We start from the raw sequence: 20896 nt of genomic DNA, 5'->3' as shown, positions 1-20896 counted from the left end.
CGCAAGCTTACAATCTATGGGGAAATAGGCATTGATACACAAGGATAGGTGCTATCTATTGCATAGTTGTCCACCAGATTGCAAAGGTTATTGGACTGCACGATACCACATCATAGCAGTGATGAACCAGGGTCAGGAGGAAGGGAGAGTGATGAATTAAATATGTGGGGGACATGTGTGGATTGTACTGTATGGATATAATTGTATAGGAAAGCTATGAAGGTTATGTGAGCGGTTCTGGAATTTGATACGCTTGTCTGAATAGGTGAGTTTTCAGGGATCGCTTGACGGTTTGAAGACTAGAGGAGTGTCTAAATGTACATGGTAGGGCATTCCACAGAGTGGGTGCAGCCCGAAGAAAGTCCTGTAATCGTGCGTGGGAGCAAGTAATGCGGTGTGGATGAGAGACGTAGATCTTGTGAAGAGCGAAGGGGCCGGGTTGGGAGATATTTTGAGATAAGCGAAGAGATGTATGTTGGTGTAGTTTGGTTAATGGCCTTGTGTGTGAGTAACAGTATTTTATATTGAATACGGTAGGATACAGGTAACCAATGGAGGGACTGACAAAGTGGGTCTGCAGACGATGAACGTCTAGCGAGGAATATTAGCCTCGCATCTGCATTCAGAATGGATTGTAGTGGTGAGAGTCTCTTCTTAGTAAGACCAGTAAGAAGACTATTGCAATAATTAATGCTGGAGATAACAAGAGCATGGATTAGAGTTTTTGCTGTGTCTTGTGTAAGGTATGATCGTATTTTGGATATGTTTCTTAGATGCATGTAACATGATCTTGAGACAGATTGAATGTGGGGCGCAAAGGACAGATCAGAGTCAAGGATGACACCTAGGCAGCGAGCTTGTGGGGTAGGGTTGATTGTAGAGTTCTCAACAGTGATAGAAATATCAGGTTGGTAACTGCTATTGGCCAGTGGAAGTATAATTAACTCTGTTTTGGAAATATTAAGTTTAGGTGGCGAGATGACATCCAAGATGAAACAGCAGAAAGGCATTCAGTGACACTGACCAATACAGATAGAGACAAATCAGGGGAGTATAGGGAAATTTGAGTATCATCTGCGTACAGATCATACTGAAATCCAAAAGAGCTGATTAGTTTTCCAAGATATGAGGTATAGATTGAGAAAAGCAGAGGACCTAAGACTGAGCCCTGCAGTACTCCAACTGAGAGGTAGCGAAGAGGAGATGGATTCAGAGAAACGGACACTGAAAGAGCAATTAGGTAGGATAGAAACCAAGAGAGGGCCGTGTCCTGAAGACCTAGAGATTGTAGTGTTTGTATGAGAAGAGAGTGATAAACAGCGTCAAAAGCAGCAGAGAGATCTAGAAGAATAAGTAGTGAGTAATGGCCTTTAGACTTCGCAGTGACCAGATTATTTTTATTAATAACGGTTTCTTATATAGTGCAGCAAATTCCGTTGCGCTTTACAATTGGAAATAATAATGATATATCATGAATGAGACCAGATCATTCACTACTTTAGTCAGTGCTGTCTCTGTGGAGTGTTGGGAGTGAAAGCCTGATTGATGTGCGTCCAATAAATTGTACGAGTTAAGTGTGAGAGGCGAGTGTAGGCAAGTTTCTCAAGTAGCTTGGAGAGACATGGGAGCTGAGAGATGGGACCGTAGTTTGAGAGAGAGTTGGGGTCAGTTTTGTTATTTCAGAATGGGAGTAATCACTGCATGCTTGTACAGAGAAGGAAAGATACCAGTAGAGAGAGAGATTACAGATGTTAGTTAAGGTTGGGATGAGCACAGGAGACAGAGCTTTACCTATTTGTGAGGGTATAGAATCAAGGGGAGAGGTAGTAGAGTAGCAGGATGAGAAGAGTGTTGATACTGTACTTCATCTTCATTTGTGGGATCAAATGAAGAGAGAGTGCCAGAAGGTTCAGGTAGGGAATTGAGTAAATCCCTGGCTGAGGAAAGAGCATACCATTTCATCTTGGATCTTATCAATCTTGTACTTGAAGTAGGAAGCAAGATCTTGCGCCTTGATATATAGATATTATTTCATCAGGACATATCCCATGTCCTTGTCTTTTGTCTTCCATGGGATATGTCCTGATGACTGTCATTTTCTATATAATCTCTATATATCTGTCTGTAAACTGCAAAGGTACTCTGGAACTTTGGGGTAAATGTATGAAGGGGATGTAGTTGGAATCCCGACAGTCAAAATACCGATGCAGGAATCCCAACCGCTAGAATGCCGGCAGCGCCGCTACAGCTATTCCCACTCATGGGTGTCCACGACACCCATGGTGTGGGATTAGAACCCGTGGCGAGCGATGCGAGCCACTGAGCCCACAGCGTGGTGACCGTAGCAAGCCCGCAAGGGGCTTCGTTCTGCTCGCCCCCAGCTGGCATTTTGGCGATCAGGATTCCGGCGGCGGCATTTTTACTGCCAGGTTTCCGACTGACTGGATCCCTTACCCAACCCGTATGAAGCAGTGATAAGAGTGGAGAAGTGTGCCATGGCAACCAATCGGCTGCTACGTAAAATTTTACAGAATGCACTTGATACAATAGTCACTTGACCAAATTTAGTAACTTTAAATATTTTGATCATTTATGTTCATGAAGTAATTGAAAGGCCAAATTACTTTACTTGAATAAATGCATGTAGCTATGTACCTATATTCAGTCATGATTTGTAATGAGGGGTAAGTCAATTCTCTGGTGTGCCTCAGTAACTGCCGCAAAGGCGATATCTTAGCTAATTTTTCCTCGCACAACTTACAGGTTAGCAGGCAGATGACTCAACATTGCTCACCATAATAAGTGGTGCACAACCAGATGTCATGGTGGCACAACATAGAGAATTGATTTGCCCCCTTATAAGTACAGTAATGCTGCTTTAGTCCTTTTATTGTGTTCTGCCTTGTGTCACAATTATAAAGCGCCAGCACACTGGTAACCTTGCAGAAATGTATTCCTATAGAAAATCTTTCATTTTGTTTTCATTGTTCACATATAAACTGAACCCTAATTTAGTTATTGTTTCTTCAGTGTCCATAGGGCTCCACAGGAGAGACAATGGGGAGGTAGGTGGTGGTGGGGACCGGGCACCAAACAGTTAAAGCTTTACATATCCCAGGATGCTTCCCCTCCCACAGCCTGAGGCAGATCAGTTTAGTTTTGGTGCCGGCAGAAGCCAGTACACCGTTAAACAGTGGGGCTGCAATTAAACAGCCCAAGCTTTATTTTATATTATATTTTATTTCTTTTTTTTTACAATCTGGAAGAACAAGCAACGCTAGGCAGTCCACCTGGACCCCTGGACTGCAGCTGGATCACGGGGACAGGTAAGGTGGGCTTCTGCTTGCGGTAACCCGTGTCTTTCATGCAGTACCAACCCTTGTCTTAGACAGACCAGAGGTGCTGATGTGTGCCCCGGTTTATCTGGGACCCCACTAGACCACCAGGGCTTAATTATACTGGCGTAGGGATGTTTAAACATGAGGCCAGGGAACCGGTCAGTACGGGAGGTTTGTCCTCTACCTGTGGCTCCTCCCCCACCGCTGAGCTGCTGCTCCTTCCTCATCCTTCTCCTCTTCTGAAACCAACGGCAGCCATTTTCATCATGCAGCTACAGGTCTCTGGGAATGCTGGGTCCAGTCTCCCTGTATACCTCTCCTAGAAGCCAGGTTATACAGCACTATATCCTACCAGCCACTGCGGTCTGTGTAGTTGATTTAGTGACCATTGCAGTTATTTGTATTGTATTCTGCATTGTCTGACTTGTGCTAGCTCTGCTGTCTGATAATTTCTACTGTCTGCTTATACCTTTTCCCTTTTGCTTCTCCAACAACCCTAAGACCAGGTGTTTAGGTGTTGTCAGATTTCACAGCTACCAGTAGTGTTGGAAGTTGTCACAGTACTATGTGTTGCACGCTGCCTAGTGTCATATTGTGTGTTATACTATTCTTGCAGCTATGTCTAGCAAAGGCAAGAGTCACAAGGAGGCTGCTGCTCCTCTGCTGGTCTCATGCAGGTCCTGTTCAGTGGGATTATCCCCTCAGTAGCTCAGATAGCTAACTGCCTTGCATCCCACGCAGTGGCTTACCCTATGAGATTCCCCCAGCAGGCACACCCAGCTATGCCCCCTTCCTGGGTGGATGTGCTTTCTACTTCAGTACAGAGTCTAGCTACTACCTCTACTGCTTTTCAGCAGTTACAGGATGAAAGACTCTTGCCCACTAATACCGCTAGGCGTGCTGTGCCGTCCTCACAGTCTACGCAGCTTTCAGATTTGTCATCTGTATAGGCAGAGGAGGCAGATGTCTCTCACTGAGTCCCCCTCAGGGGAGGAAGAGCGTCAGTCTACCCTAGTCGTACCTGCGCTAGTAAGGGCTGTCAAATCTATTCTTCAAATAGAGAGGAGGAGCCTGCTCCTCCACCAAAACAGTCTCCACTATTTAAGCGCCAGAAGGTAGTGAAGGCTGAATTCCCTCAGTCCAAGCATCTCGCTGAACTCATGCGTGAAGCATGGAGTATCCCTGGTAAAAAAAAAAATTCAGCTCTCATAGCACATGGCTTCTATGTACCCTATTTCTGCAACAGATTGTGCTAAGTAGGAATTTCCCCCAGCTGTGGGTTCCCATGGGACACGTCTGTTTTAAAACTTCTACTTTACCTATCCCGACGACATCCTCCTTAAAGGAGACTATGGATAGGAAAATTGAAGCCGGTCTCAAATCTATTTCCCTACAGGAGCTATTACTCGACCTGCTATGGCCACTACCTGGTTGGCTAAAGCCATTGAGAGCTGGGCAGAGGCTCTGGAGGAAGGCCATCCCGTTGATGTTTCCCGGGAACTTATGACCCACGTCACGCATATCAGGGATGCTGCATCCTATCTAGGAGAAGCAGTTCGGTAATAGCCCGCCGCATCCTCTGGCTACGCTCCTTGAAAGTTGGAAAGCTGACACGGAGTTCAAGAAGGCCTTCGAAGTGCTGCCTTACACTGGGGATGTCCTATTTGGCGCTAAATTGGATAAAACCGTGGCTACTATGGCGGCTGCCAAAACTGCTTTCCTGCCCTCGGCATCTACTTAGAGATCTCGGACATCTCCTTTGCAGTCCTTTCCTCGGCAGTCTTCCTCTACAAAGACCTCTAAGCCCAAGACTAAGCAGGCCTGGGCTGTCAGACATCCAACTACCAAATCTAAAGACAAGCCCTCAGTCTGATGGGGCAGGCCTCCCTCTTTGGGATCTAAGGGTGGGGGGGGGGGGCTGACTTCTTCAATTCGCACATGCATGGTTATCAGACCAGCACAGACACCTGGGTGCAAGAAGTGGTCTCTCACTGGTATGTGGTCTCATTCCGGAGATGCCACCCTCAGCAGTTTTTCTGCACAGCCCCCCCATCAGATCTGACCAGGGCCTTGGCCCTCCAGAAGGTCATTAAGTCCTTATTGCTATTAGGTGTAGTGGTTCCAGTTCCTTTGTCATAGTGCGGGACAGGTTTTTACTAGAGATGTGCAGGTTCGGATTTACTCGGGTCTCACGGATTTTTCTTATTGGGTATCCAAAGCACACGACATCTGTGAGCCAATAAGATGCCGTTTTGAGACCCGAGTAAATCCGAGGTAAACCAAACCCGCTCATCTCTAGTTTTTACTCTACCTTGTTCCTGGTTCAGAAACCCAATGGGTCTCATCGACCTATCCTCAATCTCAAATCCCTCAACAGATATCTCCAGGTACCCAGGTTTCGTATGGAAACATTCCTCTCTATTATCCTGGCTATGGAGCCTGGGGACTTAATGGTGTCTCGACATTCAGGGCGCTTACCTACATGTTCCTATATCGGTCTTTCATCAGCGGTTCCTACGGTTTGCTGTCCTCCAGCAGCATTTCTAATTTCTCTAACGTCCTAAGTGGATGCTGGGGACTCCGTAAGGACCATGGGGAATAGCGGCTCCGCAGGAGACTGGGCACAAAAGTAAAGCTTTAGAACTACCTCGTGTGCACTGGCTCCTCCCCCTATGACCCTCCTCCAAGCCTCAGTTAGATTTTCGTGCCCGAACGAGAAGGGTGCACACTAGGTAGCTCTCCTGAGCTGCTTAGTGAAAAGTTTAGTTTTAGGTTTTTTATGTTCAGTGAGACCTGCTGGCAACAGGCTCACTGCATCGAGGGACTAAGGGGAGAAGAAGCGAACTCACCTGCGTGCAGAGTGGATTGGGCTTCTTAGGCTACTGGACATTAGCTCCAGAGGGACCGATCACAGGCCCAGCCATGGATAGGTCCCAGAGCCGCGCCGCCGGCCCCCTTACAGAGCCAGAAGACAGAAGAGGTCCGGAAAATCGGCGGCAGAAGACGTCCTGTCTTCAACAAGGTAGCGCACAGCACTGCAGCTGTGCGCCATTGCTCTCAGCACACTTCACACTCCGGTCACTGATGGTGCAGGGCGCTGGGGGGGGGGCGCCCTGAGACGCAATAAAAACACCTCAGCACACTGGCGCCATTTTCCCTCACAGCTCCGTTGGAGGGAAGCTCCCTGGCTCTCCCCTGCAGTCACTACACTACAGAAAGGGTTAAAAAAGAGAGGGGGCACTAATTATGCGCAGTATTAAAAATACAGCAGCTATAAGGGGAAAAACACTTATATAAGGTTATCCCTGTATATATATATATAGCGCTCTGGTGTGTGCTGGCAAACTCTCCCTCTGTCTCCCCAAAGGGCTAGTGGGGTCCTGTCCTCTATCAGAGCATTCCCTGTGTGTGTGCTGTGTGTCGGTACGTTTGTGTCGACATGTATGAGGAGAAAAATTATGTGGAGACGGAGCAGATTGCCTGTAATAGTGATGTCACCCCTTAGGGGGTCGACACCTGAGTGGATGAACTGTTGGAAGGAATTACGTGACTGTCAGCTCTGTATAAAAGACAGTGGTTGACATGAGACAGCCGGCTACTCAGCTTGTGCCTGTCCAGACGTCTCATAGGCCGTCAGGGGCTCTAAAGCGCCCGTTACCTCAGATGGCAGATATAGACGCCGACACGGATACGGACTCCAGTGTCGACGGTGAAGAGATAAATGTGACTTACAGTAGGGCCACACGTTACATGATTGAGGCAATGAAAAATGTTTTACACATTTCTGATAATACGAGTACCACCAAAAAGGGGTATTATGTTCGGTGAGGAAAAACTACCTGTAGTTTTCCTGAATCTGAGAAATTAAATGAGGTGTGTGATGAGGCGTGGGTTTCCCCCGATAACAACTGATAATTTCTAAAATGTTATTGGCATTATATCCTTTCCCGCCAGAGGTTAGGGTGCGTTGGGAAACACCCCCTAGGGTGGATAAAGCGCTCACACGCTTGTAAGAACAAGGGCTCTACCCTCTCCTGAGATGGCCGCCCCTTAAGGATCCTGCTGATAGAAAGCAGGAGGGTATCCTAAAATGTATTTACACACATACTGGTGTTATACTGCGACCAGCAATCGCCTCAGCCTGGATGTGCAGTGCTGGGTTGGCGTGGTCGGATTCCCTGACTGAAAATATTGATACCCTAGATAGGGACAGTATATTATTGCCTATAGAGCATTTAAAAGATGCATTTCTATATATGCGTGATGCACAGCGGAATATTTGCCGACTGGCATCAAGTCTAAGTGCGTTGTCCATTTCTGCCAGTAGAGGGTTATGGACACGACAGTGGTCAGGTGATGCGGATTCCAAACGGCAATTGGAAGTATTGCCTTATTAAGGGGAGGAGTTATTTGGGGTCGGTCTTTCAGACCTGGTGGCCACGGCAACAGCTGGGAAATCCACGTTTGTACCCCAGGTCGCCTCTCAACATAAGAAGACGCCGTATTATCAGGCGCAGTCTTTTCGTGGGCAAGCGGGCAAAAGGTTCCTCATTTCTGCCCCGTGACAGAGGGAGAGGAAAAAGGCTGCAGAAATCAGCCAGTTCCCAGGAACAGAAGCCCTCTCCCGCCTCTGCCAAGCCCTCAGTATGACGCTGGGGCTTTACAAGCAGAATCAGGCACGGTGGGGGGCCGTCTCAATGAATTTCAGCGCGCAGTGGGCTCACTCGCAAGTAGACCCCTGGATCCTTCAGGTGATATCTCAGGGGTACAAATTGGAATTCGAGACGTCTCCCCCTCGCCGTTTCCTAAAGTCGGCTTTACCGATGTCTCCTTCTGACAGGGAGGCAGTTTTGGAAGCCATTCACAAGCTGTATTCCCAGCAGGTGATGATCAAGGTACCCCTCCTGCAACAGGGAACGGGGTATTATTCCACACTGTTGTGGTACCGAAGCCGGACGGCTCGGTGAGACCGATTCTAAATCTAAAATCTTTGAACACTTACATACGGAGGTTCAAATTCAAGATTGAGTCACTCAGAGCAGTGATTGCGAACCTGGAAGAAGGGGACTACATGATGTCTCGGGACATCAAGGATGCTTACCTTCATGTCCCAATTTACCCTTCTCACCAAGGGTACCTCAGGTTTATGGTACAGAACTGTCACTATCAGTTTCAGACGCTGCCGTATGGATGGTCCACGGCACCCCGGGTCTTTACCAAGGTAATGGCCGAAATGATGATACTCCTTCGAAGGAAGGGAATTTTAGTTATCCCTTACTTGGACGATTCCCTGATAAGGGTAAGATCCAGGGAACAGTTGGAGGTCGGTGTAGCACTATCTCAGGTAGTGTTGCGGCAGCATGATTGGATTCTCAATATTCCAAAATCGCAGCTGATTCCGACGACTCGTCTTCTGTTCCTAGGGATGATCCTGGACACAGTCCAGAAAAAGGTGTTTCTCCCGGAGGAGAAAGTCAGGGAGTTATCCGAGCTAGTCGGGAACCTCCTATAACCGAGCCAAGTCTCAGTACATCAATGAAATGGTTCTGGGAAAATGGTGGCTTCCTACGAAGCAATCCCATTCGGCAGATTCCACGCGAGAACTTTCCAGTGGGACCTGCTGGACAAATGGTCCGGGTCGCATCTTCAGATGCATCAGCGGATAACCCTGTCACCAAGCACAAGGGTGTCTCTCCTGTGGTGGTTGCAGAGTGCTCATCTTCTAGAGGGCCGCACATTCAGGACTGGGTCCTGGTGACCACGGATGCGAGGCTGGGGAGCAGTCACACAGGGAAGGAATTTCCAGAGCTTATGGTCAAGCCTGGAGACATCACTTCACATAAATATCCTGAAGCTAAGGGCCATTTACAATGCTCTAAGCTCAGCAAGACCTCTGCTTCAAGGTCACCCGGAGTTGATCCATTCGGACAACATCACGGCAGTCACCCACGTAAACAGGGTGACACAAGAAGCAGGGGGCAATGGCAGAAGCTGCAAGGATTCTTCGCTGGGCGGAAAATCATGTGATAGCACTGTCAGCAGTATTCATTCCGGGAGTGGACAACTGGGAAGCAGACTTCCTCAGCAGACACGACCTCCACCCGGGAGAGTGGGGACTTCACCCAGAAGTCTTCCACATGTTTAGAAAACTCGACAAGTATTGCGCCAGGTCAAGGGACCCTCAGGCAATAGCTGTGGACGCTCTGGTAACACAGTGGGTGTACCAATCAGTGTGTGTTCCCTCCTCTGCCTCTCATACCCAAGGTACTGAGAATTATAAGATGGAGAGGAGTAAGCACTATATTCGTGGCTCCGGATTGGCCAAGAAGGACTTGGTAACCGGAACTTCAAGAGATGCTCACGGAGGATCCGTGGCCTCTACCTCTAAGAAGGGACCTGCTCCAGCAAGGACGCTGTCTGTTCCAAGACTTACCGCGGCTGCGTTTGACGGCATGGCGGTTGAACGCCGGATCCTGAAGGAGAAAGGCATTCCGGATGAAGTCATTCCTATCCTGATCAAAGCCAGGAAAGATATAACCGCAAAACATTATCACCGCATTTGGCGAAAATATGTTGCGTGGTGCGAGGCCAGTAAGGCCCCGACGGAGGAATTTTTCAACTAGGTCGAGTCCTACATTTCCTGCAAACAGGAGTGTCTATGGGCCTGAAATGGGAGTCCATTAAGGTTCAAATTTCGGCCCTGTCAATTTTCTTCCAAAAAGAACTAGCTTCAGTCCCTGAAGTTCAGACGTTTGTGAAAGGGGTACTGTATATACAGCCTCCTTTTGTGCCTCCAGTGGCACCTTGGGATCTAAATGACGTTTTTGGGTTCCAAAAGTCACATTGGTTTGAACCACTTAAATATGTGGAGTTAAAATATCTCACATGGAAAGTGGTCATGCTGTTGGCCCTGGCCTGGGCCAGGTGCGTGTCAGAATTGGCGGCTTTATCCTGTAAAAGCCCTCATCTGATTTTCCATTCGGACAGGGCGGAATTGAGGACTTGTCCTCAGTTTCTCCCTAAGGTGGTTTTCAGCGTTTCACCTGAATAAACCTATTGTGGTGCCTGCGGCTACTAGGGACTTGGAGGACTCCAAGTTGCTAGACGTTGTCAGAGCCCTGGAAATATAGGTTTCCAGGACGGCTGGAGTCAGAAAATCTGACTCGTTGTTTATTCTGTATGCACCCAACAAGCTGGGTGCTCCTGCTTCTAAGCAGACTATTGCTCGTTGGATTTGTAGTACAATTCAGCTTGCACATTCTGTGGCAGGCCTGCCACAGCCAAAATCTGTAAAAGCCCATTCCACAAGGAAGGTGGGCTCATCTTGGGCGGCTGCCCGAGGGGTCTCGGCTTTACAACTTTGCCGAGCAGCTACTTGGTCAGGAGCAAATACGTTTGTAAAATTCTACAAAATTGATACCCTGGCTGAGGAGGACCTGGAGTTCTCTCATTTGGTGCTGCAGAGTCATCCGCACTCTCCCGCCCGTTTGGGAGCTTTGGTATAATCCCCATGGTCCTTACGGAGTCCCCAGCATCCACTTAGGACGTTAGAGAAAATAAGAATTTACTTACCGATAATTCTATTTCTCGTAGTCCGTAGTGGATGCTGGGCGCCCATCCCAAGTGCGGATTGTCTGCAATACTGGTACATAGTTATTGTTACCAAAAAATCGGGTTATTGCTGTAGTGAGCCATCTTTTCTAGAGGCTCCTCTGTTATCATGCTGTTAACTGGGTTTAGATCACAAGTTATATGGTGTGATTGGTGTGGCTGGTATGAGTCTTACCCGGGATTCAAAATCCTTCCTTATTGTGTACGCTCGTCCGGGCACAGTATCCTAACTGAGGCTTGGAGGAGGGTCATAGGGGGAGGAGCCAGTGCACACCAGGTAGTTCTAAAGCTTTACTTTTGTGCCCAGTCTCCTGCGGAGCCGCTATTCCCCATGGTCCTTACGGAGTCCTCTGCATCCACTACGGACTACGAGAAATAGAATTATCGGTAAGTAAATTCTTATTTTTAGCACTGCCCATTGGTCTTTCTACAGCTTCCAGAGTCTTTACCAAAATGATAGCGGTTATGGTGGCACAGCAGCATCGCCAGGGCGTCTGAATACTCCCATACCTGGACGACCTGCTGATCCTTGCACGCTCTCCGAAGGTCCATCACTGCCATCTTCAGCTGACCATTGCTTTCCTGCAGAAACACGGCTGGCTAATCAACTGGAAAAAGTCATCTCTCACACCTTCTCAAAGGTGCTCTTCTGGATTCTCGGGCACAACAAATCTTTCTGCCAGCAGAAAAAATTTCCACACTACAGCAACGAGTACGCAAGTTGCATCACAGTCGTCAAGTGTCAATCCACTCAGCCATGCAGGTCTTGGGGTCCATGATGTCCTCCTTCGACATGGAGTACGCCCAGTTCCATTGCAGAACCCTGCAACGCCTAATCCTATCCAGATGGAATGGACTACTGCATCTGATTGATGGGCCTCTCTCCGGAAAGTCCATCTGTCTCTAGCTTGGTGGCTCCACACGTCCCACAAGGGTCAACCCTTCTGGATCCCAGTTTGGACTCTTCCTGACCACAGAATCCAGTCGGTGTGCAGCATCCGGTCAACACTCCTTTCAGGGATGTTGGACCCCCACCAAAAGTTGCTTACCAGTTAATGTCCTGGAACTTCGAGCGGTCTCAGGACATTCTCCAGTGCAGACCGGTTCAGATCCAGTCCGACAGCGCCACTGCAGTGGCCTACCTCAGCCATCAGGGAGGCACTCGCAGTTGGTTGGCAAAGCAGGAAGAGGCACAAATTCTTCAGTGGGCCGAAAGCCTTCTCCCGGACATCTTGGCGGTGTTCATCCCAGGGATTCTCAACTGGGAAGTGGACTTCCTCAGCCATCATGATGTGCATGCCGGCGAGTGGGCTTTTTACCCAGAGGTCTTCCAGCTTCTGTTGAACAAGTGGGCCTGCCAGATGTGGACCCCATGGCTTCCTGACACGACCACAAGGTGCCAGTGTACGGGTCTAGAACAAGAGATGCCGAAGCAGCCTTCGTGGACACCTTGGCAGTGAAGTGGCCCTTCCGTCTTGTATACATCTTCCCTCCAGTCTCCCTTGTTCCTTTGGGTTCTTCAAAGATTCACGCAAGAAGGAGGCACTGTCCTGTTGCTAGCTACAGCCTGTCCCAGACGCCATTGGTTCTCCGATCTCCAGAATCTCCAAAGATGCTCCTTTTCCACTTTTCCTTCGACCAGACCTGTTGTCTCAGGGTCCTTGTCTATACCCAGATCTAGTCCGTCTGTCTTTGACTGTGTGGCTTTTGAGTCATCCGTCCTGAAGTCCAAAGTTTTCTCTTGCTCTCTGGTCCATACAGTGCCAAGAGCGCGGAAGCCAGCCTTGGCCCATATCTATTACAGTGTGTGGCATACCTACTTCCAGTGGTGCGCTGCAAGAAGCTATGACCGCCCTGGTTTTTAGAGTCTCCAGAATCCTTGCCTTTCTTCAAGCTGGATTGGACCTTTTGACTCTGCCTGGCCTTTCAGAAGGTGCACATTTCTGCTCTGTCAGTCTGGTTCCAGCATAGAATTGCTCCACTGCTGGATACTCGCACCTTACTTCAGGGTGTCCTCCGTATTCAACCTCCCTTTGTCCCTCCAGTGGCTCTGTGGGATTTGTCAGTGGTTCTCCAAGCACTTTAGGAGTCTGTTTGAACTACTGGAATCAGTGGATCACAAATGGCTAACAGCAAAGACTCTTCTTCTGGCTATTGCATCGACCTGAAAAGTGTCAGATTTGGGGGAGCTTTCCTGTCGTTCTCCCTTTCTGATTTTTCACTGGGACAAAGCTGTTCTAACACGTCCTTGCTTCCTTCCCAAGGTGGTCTCCTGTTTCCACCTTAATGCAGAAATAGTGGTACCGGCATTCCAATCCCCAGATCTCTCAGCCGAAGTGGCTTCTTTGGGTGTGGTCCATGCCCTGTGAATCGTACCGGCTCCACCTGAAAATCGTATTCCCTCTTTATCCTCTACGGATTACATAAGAAGGGCTGGCCAGATGTCTTTGCATGACTATCTCACAGGCTTACATGCAGGCTGGCCTCCCTGTGCTGGATACAGTCTCTGCTCATTCTGCTTGCTCTGTGGGTCATTTGTGGGCAGCCCACCGTGGCGCGTCTGCCAAACAACTCTGCAAGGTGGCCACGTGGTCTTAATCTGTCCACACCTTTCTCAGGTTCTATGTCTTTAAAACATTTACCTCTCGGGATGCTTCATTTGGATGCCGTGCTCTCCTCTCAGCATCCCCTCCCAGGAACAACTGCCCCATTGTCTCCCCTGTGGAGCCCTAAGGACCCTGAAAAAGAAAAGGAGCGTTATGGTAGACTTGGTAAACTTTCTTCGAAGTCCATAGGGTCCACAGGGTGCCCACCCTGACGTACCTGGCTTCTGTGATTTCCCCCCCCCCCCCCCCCTCCTCCTCTTGGTCACCGGTTACTTTCTCTGTTGCATGAGAGTGTAATACTCGTGTGTACCAGTCTTCCTTCTTTCCTGTCCTATCCTACTCCTCCCTTGGGCTTTTTAAACAAACTGACCGTGCCTCAGGCTGTGGGCGCGGTATATGGGGGAAGGACCGAAGCATCCTGGGATATGTAAAGCTAACTGTTTGGTACCTTGTCCTCACCACCACTTATACCCCATTGTCTCTCCTGTGAATCGACTTTAAAGAAAGAGTTAACCAAGGTAAGTCTACCAGAACTCTCCTATTTGGCATTAAATAGTTTAAAATCAGAAAACTTAGGGTTACCTGTGATGCCAAATGTTCTAAATGGAGTATAACAGAACTGAAGGGTCTGTAACTGGTCACAAGGTATGGCAGCTGTTTTCAGGAATACAGTCATTACTTCATAGGCTGCTTTCTTGACTTCATAGCATGCACAACGTACAGACAGAAGTCTTGAGCTGTTGATCTGTAGTCCTTGTTCTTCCCTGAGGCGTAAGTCCTGTGTGTATACAGCAGTGAACTTTTTTTTGTTTTATCCCTGACTTTGTCCTTTTGCTTTCCTAGCCATCAGTGGGACAGGTTGCTCGTGTGGACGTTAGTAGTAAAGTAGAAGTGATCTGGGCTGACAATTCTAGAACCATTGTTCTTCCACAGGTAAGAATGTCTTACGTGACTGGAAGCTTATGCTGCTACTTTGGTAAATCTGCTCTGCTATGTTTGTATGTTGGACACTATGGGCCAAATGTAATAGAGTGAGAGTTTCAAAAAGTGAGAGATTTGGTAAGGTATTGCAGTTTTTCTTTTTTAAAGTGCCAATCATTTACACAGCAAGATCAACCTGGTTTTGCAGTGTAAATGATTGCCACTTTAAAAAAAACTGAAAAACCTTACCAAATCTCTCACTTTCTGAAACTCTCACCCTATTACATTTGGCCCATTATGTTTGTTTAGAGATGTTTGATGAATCTAGCTGATTTGTGTTTTTTATTGTATTATAGTTTTTGAAGGAGTGAATTTGCCATCTTTTAAAATTGTAAGTCTAAATAATTGGCAAGAGTCACTTCATAATTTTCTGCTTTATTGTACTTGCAAAAAGAACAAAAGGACCGTTAAGGTCCTAGTACATATAAATGTCTATAAGTAATGACAAATGGTACTATAGTCTATCCAACATATGTAAGCTCATCTGCCCACACCATGGGGGACAGTTACTAAGAGGCAGTTTAATGTGTGGTTTGCCAACCTCCCAACATCGGATACGATCTGGAGGATGAAACTGTAAACTGCATCCGACAAGTGGTAGTGTGAAAATCCTTCAACTGCATAGAGGTAAAAACTGCAACACCACCTTTTACATTCTGTACAAGTCCAGCTTACTCTTCCTTGGGCCCGGTCCTGATCAAGGAAGTATCGGGGCCTCCGAATACAAAATCTAGAGGGACCAAACCCTATTAATGATTTATGAAGGTGGTCACGTAGAATGCTCCTGATATGTTAAAAATGGTATGTACTCCTCCTACCAGCTATCAGCAATTAGCAGCCTTGAGTATGTGGAATATCAAAGTGGGAGTGGTTAGGGATTTGGGATTGGTCAGGAGAGAAGAGTTTGACCAGCAAAAAGGGAGACTGGACTTTGATATTGAAGATCAAGTTATGAACATAGATTTAATTTACCTCGACGACCACAGTCCCGCTATTGCTTAATGACCAGGTGCGTCTTTGATTGAGGACATTGATATTCAGTAGATGATCAATTAATTCAAAGTGTCAATTTATTTTTAGTTATCTTTTATTTATAAGGTGCAAAAAGGGTTCTGTAGTGCAGTACATTCCAAACAGTATTACAATTGTGTATGTACAAATCATTAATAGGTGTTTCAGAATTTTTTTCAAAAATGTTTAACATTTGTGTGAGCAGCTTAATTGGAACCACTAAATCGTCTTGGAAGCTGTATCCTATTCTGTAAATTAGTATATGGTGACAGCAGATGGTTCATATAGTCATTTGCATTAAATACAGCATGTTGTGTTTTGTTATTGGCTTGACATATCCCATCCTGATCACTCCTATGCTTCTCTTTAGCATTTGTACAATGTAGAGTCTGAGCTGGAGGAATCCTTCTTCGACTCCGTGGATAGCAGTTCTAGTGGCGCTTCCTCTGATGAGTGGGAAGATGATAGTGACAGCTGGGAGACTGACAATGGTTTGACGGAGGATGACTCTCGTATTGGCATAGAGGTAACAGAGGAAGCACAGAGTGCAGCCGCAGAACCAACAACACAACCTGAAGTAGAAGAGCCAGGGCAAAGTTCTGCTTCAGCAGCTGCAGCCGCTTTAGGTGTCTCGGGACTTGTAGCCAAAGTGAATGAAAAGGAAGGGTTTGTAAAGAGCTTTAAAGAACTTAAGGAGGCTATTAAAATTCTTGAGAGCCTGAAAAACATGACTGTAGAACAGCTTTTGACTGGTTCTCCGACTTCACCCATTGCTGAGCCAGAGAAATTCACCAGGGAAAAGAAATTCCTTGATGATATCAAGAAGTTGCAGGAGAACCTTAAGAAGACTCTTGATAATGTGGCCATAGCGGAGGAGGAGAAAATGGAATCCGCACCAGAAGCAGAGAAAGAGGACAAAGCTGAGGCTCAGACGCCTGTACGGTCTGAATGGCCAAGTGACACACCTGTCCTGTGCCAGCAGTGTGGTGGCAAGCCTGGGGTTATATTCACCAGTGCCAAAGGAGAGGTGTTCTCAGTGTTAGATGCTGCACCAGGTAAGGGCACAATGCGTACATTGGTCATCTAGCATAATACTGACCAGATTGCAGTCTTAATGTTTTGAGTAAAACAAAAACTTAAAGAAAATAGATGATCTGCACTTTGTGTGGTATTGAAAGCTGCTAGTATGAAGGGTTAAACATTTATGGGTATAGAAATGCACACACAAAATGACAACATATTGCTTATTTTCTTAGCACAAAATGACAACATACAGTATTGCTTGCAGCTTTGCTCACGTGCATGTCTGTTATTGCTCAGTGGAACTAATTTTGCAAAGACCGTAGTGTCATCTAATATTGTGATGTATATTTTATAGTGTATACATTGATCACAAAATGTCTTTGTAAACATGTTTGCAGTTTTCCTTCAGGGATTAACACAAAAAGATGCTTGGGTCTAACTCATGAGAAAGCCACATATAGCTGCCCATTGGAGAAGCAGCTGGTCCTGAGATCTGCACCTGCAGCCCTGAGCGTTTGTCCCTACAACTTGTTGATCGTCATAGCAAAGCAGGCGCTTAAAGAAAACTGCAGGTGCTTGAATTGAAAAGGAAAATTGTTGGGGATAAGGGGTATACGTGGTATTAACAGTCTCACCTGTGCCACGTCCTATTAAAATCTCTGCCTCAATTAGGTTCCTTTGCAGAGCGGTCACTTTAAGCCTGGTACGCAGAAGCATGATCGGAACACCAACTTTCACTGCAATGCTGTGTGTGGGAAGTCAAGCATCTGGTTTTCCTTTATTGCTTCCCTCCTTGATGTCACATTGAGGTCCTACGTACCTCTGTTTCTTTCTAGGTCACTAATACCCCTTTAACATCACCAAAATAACCCGAGTTATTGCTGCATCGATCCGGGTCGAGGTGCAGTGTGAAAGCACCAAAGTCAATAACCCGGGTTATTATGCATGTAAAAGCTACAGACCCGGGATATTCAATCAGGGTGTGAGAAAATAATGCTGATTGGCTGTTTCCATGTCAGCTGACTGAGGTCTGCACACAGAGCGTGTGTGTGTGTGTGTGTGTGTGTGTGTTTTTCTGTATTAAACTGCATACTTTGGAGGAGCAAATACTTAAAGCACAGTGTACTATATTCCATTGTATTGTATTTGCAATTGGAGAACACTGTACTGCACTGTACTTCTGCACAGTACTTTGGAGGAGCCATGGCAAACTGGAAACAATCTGAAACAATCATAAATTCAGGACTGTGTGCTGTGACGTGCTCTGTCGACCATGATTGCTGCACTGTGATTATTCCCCAGCCCCCTCCTTTTCCTTACTGTATAGTAACAATCATTGTGAGACAAGAAAGTACTTTTAAAATGACATCACACTGTTTTAACATGGACGACCTGGATTGAGTAAAAAGTCAATAGTGCGATGTGAAAGGCTCGGACCTGGGTTCAAAACCCCATTTACACTGAGCTTTTGACCCGGGTAATTGCTGGGTCTACCCAGGTCGCAGCTTGTTTGTTTTTTTAAAAAAGGGTCCTTGAAAAATAACCCAGGTCGAGTGACCAAGGAATCCGACCCTGGTAGCTACTAGGGTTGGACCCAGGTAACGATGCAGTGTAAACAGCTCGACCCGGGTTATCTGACCTGGGTTATGCTTAAAAGCTGCTGATATGCTGCGTGTGCAGAGGCTCGCCTCAAGGGAGAGTCTGTGATACCCCTTTCACACTGCCAATGCCGGTTCCCAGAAAAAAAGCATTTTGTTTCCGCCAGCACCCTGAATGATACCAGTAACCAGATTTAAACCCTACAAAATATTAGAATTCAGAGATCTTGGTTACATATATTTGCATAAATGTATGAATAAGCCCCCAAGCCTCCTCAAGGCTTCTCTGTATATTGGGGGTCCCTAGCGCTATACCTTGGTGCAGGGTGCGGAACCCCAAAAATCAGCATAACCCAGAAAGTCCAGGGCAGCATACCAGTGAAAAAACTATAGTGTTAATAAATTTAGTGTTAGGAAGCCGAGGCTATATACAGAAAGTGATAAAAAAATAATAAAATGTAATTAAAATAAAAAAATAGTGTTAGTGAAGAAATTAGTAAGTAATAAGTGTTAATAGCATGCTAAGGTATGCCACACTAGAGCCATCCAGTCCAGCCAATCCAGGGGCACTGCACCCCACATCTCCATTACCCCAATCTAGGTCTATGATTAAACAGCAAGGAGCCACACTGGTATGTTGCCCTGGGCTTTCTGGCTTATGCTGGTTATTGGGGTGCTGCACCCTGCACCTAGATATAGCGCTAGGGACTCCCAATATACAGAGAAGCCTTGGCGGGGCTTGGAGGCTTATTCATACATTTGCGCAAATATATGTAACCAAGATCTCTGAATTCTAATATTTTGCAAGCTTTAAATCTGGTTACTGGTATTATTCAGGGTGCTGGCGGAAACAAAATGCTTTTTTTTCTTGCTTAGAAATACCTCCCTTGCAAGCACCTGAGTTGCCAGATCCCACCCGGGAATTTGAAATGGGTCCTTCCTGGGTGGGATTCGGCATTGGACCCAGACAAGCGGCTTCCGGACCTGGCAATGTGTACGCTGCCACTGACCTGATGTTCAACCCGGGAATAACACTGCTTTATTCCTGTATTGAATTACCGGGTTAGAGGACCCGGGATTTCGACCATGGCGCTTTCACACTGCACACCGACCCGGCATATTGCCGGGTCGATACCGGGTTATTTGTGTGGTGTGAAAGGGGTTTGAGTGACATGCAGGGCAAATCCAGGTTCAGTGTAAATGGGGCTGACCCGGGAATAACCAGGATCCAATGTGCAGTGTAAACAGGGTCTGACCTGGGTTGGAACTGTCCGGAATCCTGGGTCAAACCAGGGTTTTTGATATAAGATACACAATAGTGAAAACGTGTGATGCTGAAACAGATGAACAGACAGTTGTCTCCGTAGTTCATAAACAGTCTCTAAAAGTATATTTCTCAAAACAAATTTGCTGTGTACAGTAACAACCCTTACAGTTTTATTGTGTGTGTGTGTGTGTGTGTGTGTGTGTGTGTGTGTGTGTGTTTGTATATTTTTCTCTATCGTCCTAGTGGATGCTGGGGTTCCTGAAAGGACCATGGGGAATAGCGGCTCCGCAGGAGACAGGGCACAAAAAGTAAAGCTTTAGGATCAGGTGGTGTGCACTGGCTCCTCCCCCTATGACCCTCCTCCAAGCCTCAGTTAGATTTTTGTGCCCGGCCGAGAAGGGTGCAATCTAGGTGGCTCTCCTAAAGAGCTGCTTAGAAAAGTTTAGCTTAGGTTTTTTATTTTACAGTGAGTCCTGCTGGCAACAGGATCACTGCAACGAGGGACTTAGGGGAGAAGAAGTGAACTCACCTGCGTGCAGGATGGATTGGCTTCTTGGCTACTGGACATTAGCTCCAGAGGGACGATCACAGGTACAGCCTGGATGGTCACCGGAGCCTCGCCGCCGGCCCCCTTGCAGATGCTGAAACGAGAAGAGGTCCAGAATCGGCGGCAGAAGACTCCTCAGTCTTCTTAAGGTAGCGCACAGCACTGCAGCTGTGCGCCATTTTCCTCTCAGCACACTTCACACGGCAGTCACTGAGGGTGCAGGGCGCTGGGAGGGGGGCGCCCTGGGAGGCAAATGAAAACCTTTTTTGGCTAAAAATACCTCACATATAGCCTCCGGGGGCTATATGGAGATATTTAACCCCTGACAGAATCCGTTAAGAGCGGGAGACGAGGCCGCCGAAAAAGGGGCGGGGCCTATCTCCTCAGCACACAGCGCCATTTTCCCTCACAGAAAGGCTGGAGGGAAGGCTCCCAGGCTCTCCCCTGCACTGCACTACAGAAACAGGGTTAAAACAGAGAGGGGGGGCACTAATTTGGCGTTAGAAATATATAAAAAAGATGCTATAAGGGAAAACACTTATATAAGGTTGTCCCTATATAATTATAGCGTTTTTGGTGTGTGCTGGCAAACTCTCCCTCTGTCTCTCCAAAGGGCTAGTGGGTCCTGTCCTCTATCAGAGCATTCCCTGTGTGTGTGCTGTGTGTCGGTACGTGTGTGTCGACATGTATGAGGACGATGTTGGTGAGGAGGCGGAGCAATTGCCTGTAATGGTGATGTCACTCTCTAGGGAGTCGACACCGGAATGGATGGCTTATTTAGGGAATTACGTGATAATGTCAACACGCGCCAAGGTCGGTTGACGACATGAGACGGCCGACAAACAATTAGTACCGGTCCAGACGTCTCAAAAACACCGTCAGGGGTTTTAAAACGCCCGTTTACCTTAGTCGGT

At 47.1% G+C, this 20896-nt stretch overlaps 1 protein-coding gene across 1 annotated transcript in view; it reads left to right on the top strand.

Moving 5' to 3' along the window:
- UBE2O (ubiquitin conjugating enzyme E2 O) overlaps positions 1-20896 on the top strand; it is a 187776-nt gene that overhangs the window by 127831 nt on the left and 39049 nt on the right. Inside the window, exons 13-14 of the mRNA XM_063960415.1 lie at positions 14399-14488; positions 15918-16602. Coding sequence (XP_063816485.1) covers positions 14399-14488; positions 15918-16602 — 775 coding nt within the window. The remainder of the gene's footprint in view (positions 1-14398; positions 14489-15917; positions 16603-20896) is intronic.

This window comes from Pseudophryne corroboree, chromosome 3 (assembly GCF_028390025.1).
Source record: "Pseudophryne corroboree isolate aPseCor3 chromosome 3, aPseCor3.hap2, whole genome shotgun sequence".
Lineage (NCBI taxonomy): Eukaryota > Metazoa > Chordata > Amphibia > Anura > Myobatrachidae > Pseudophryne > Pseudophryne corroboree.
This window is presented reverse-complemented; position numbering and strand designations above follow the sequence as displayed.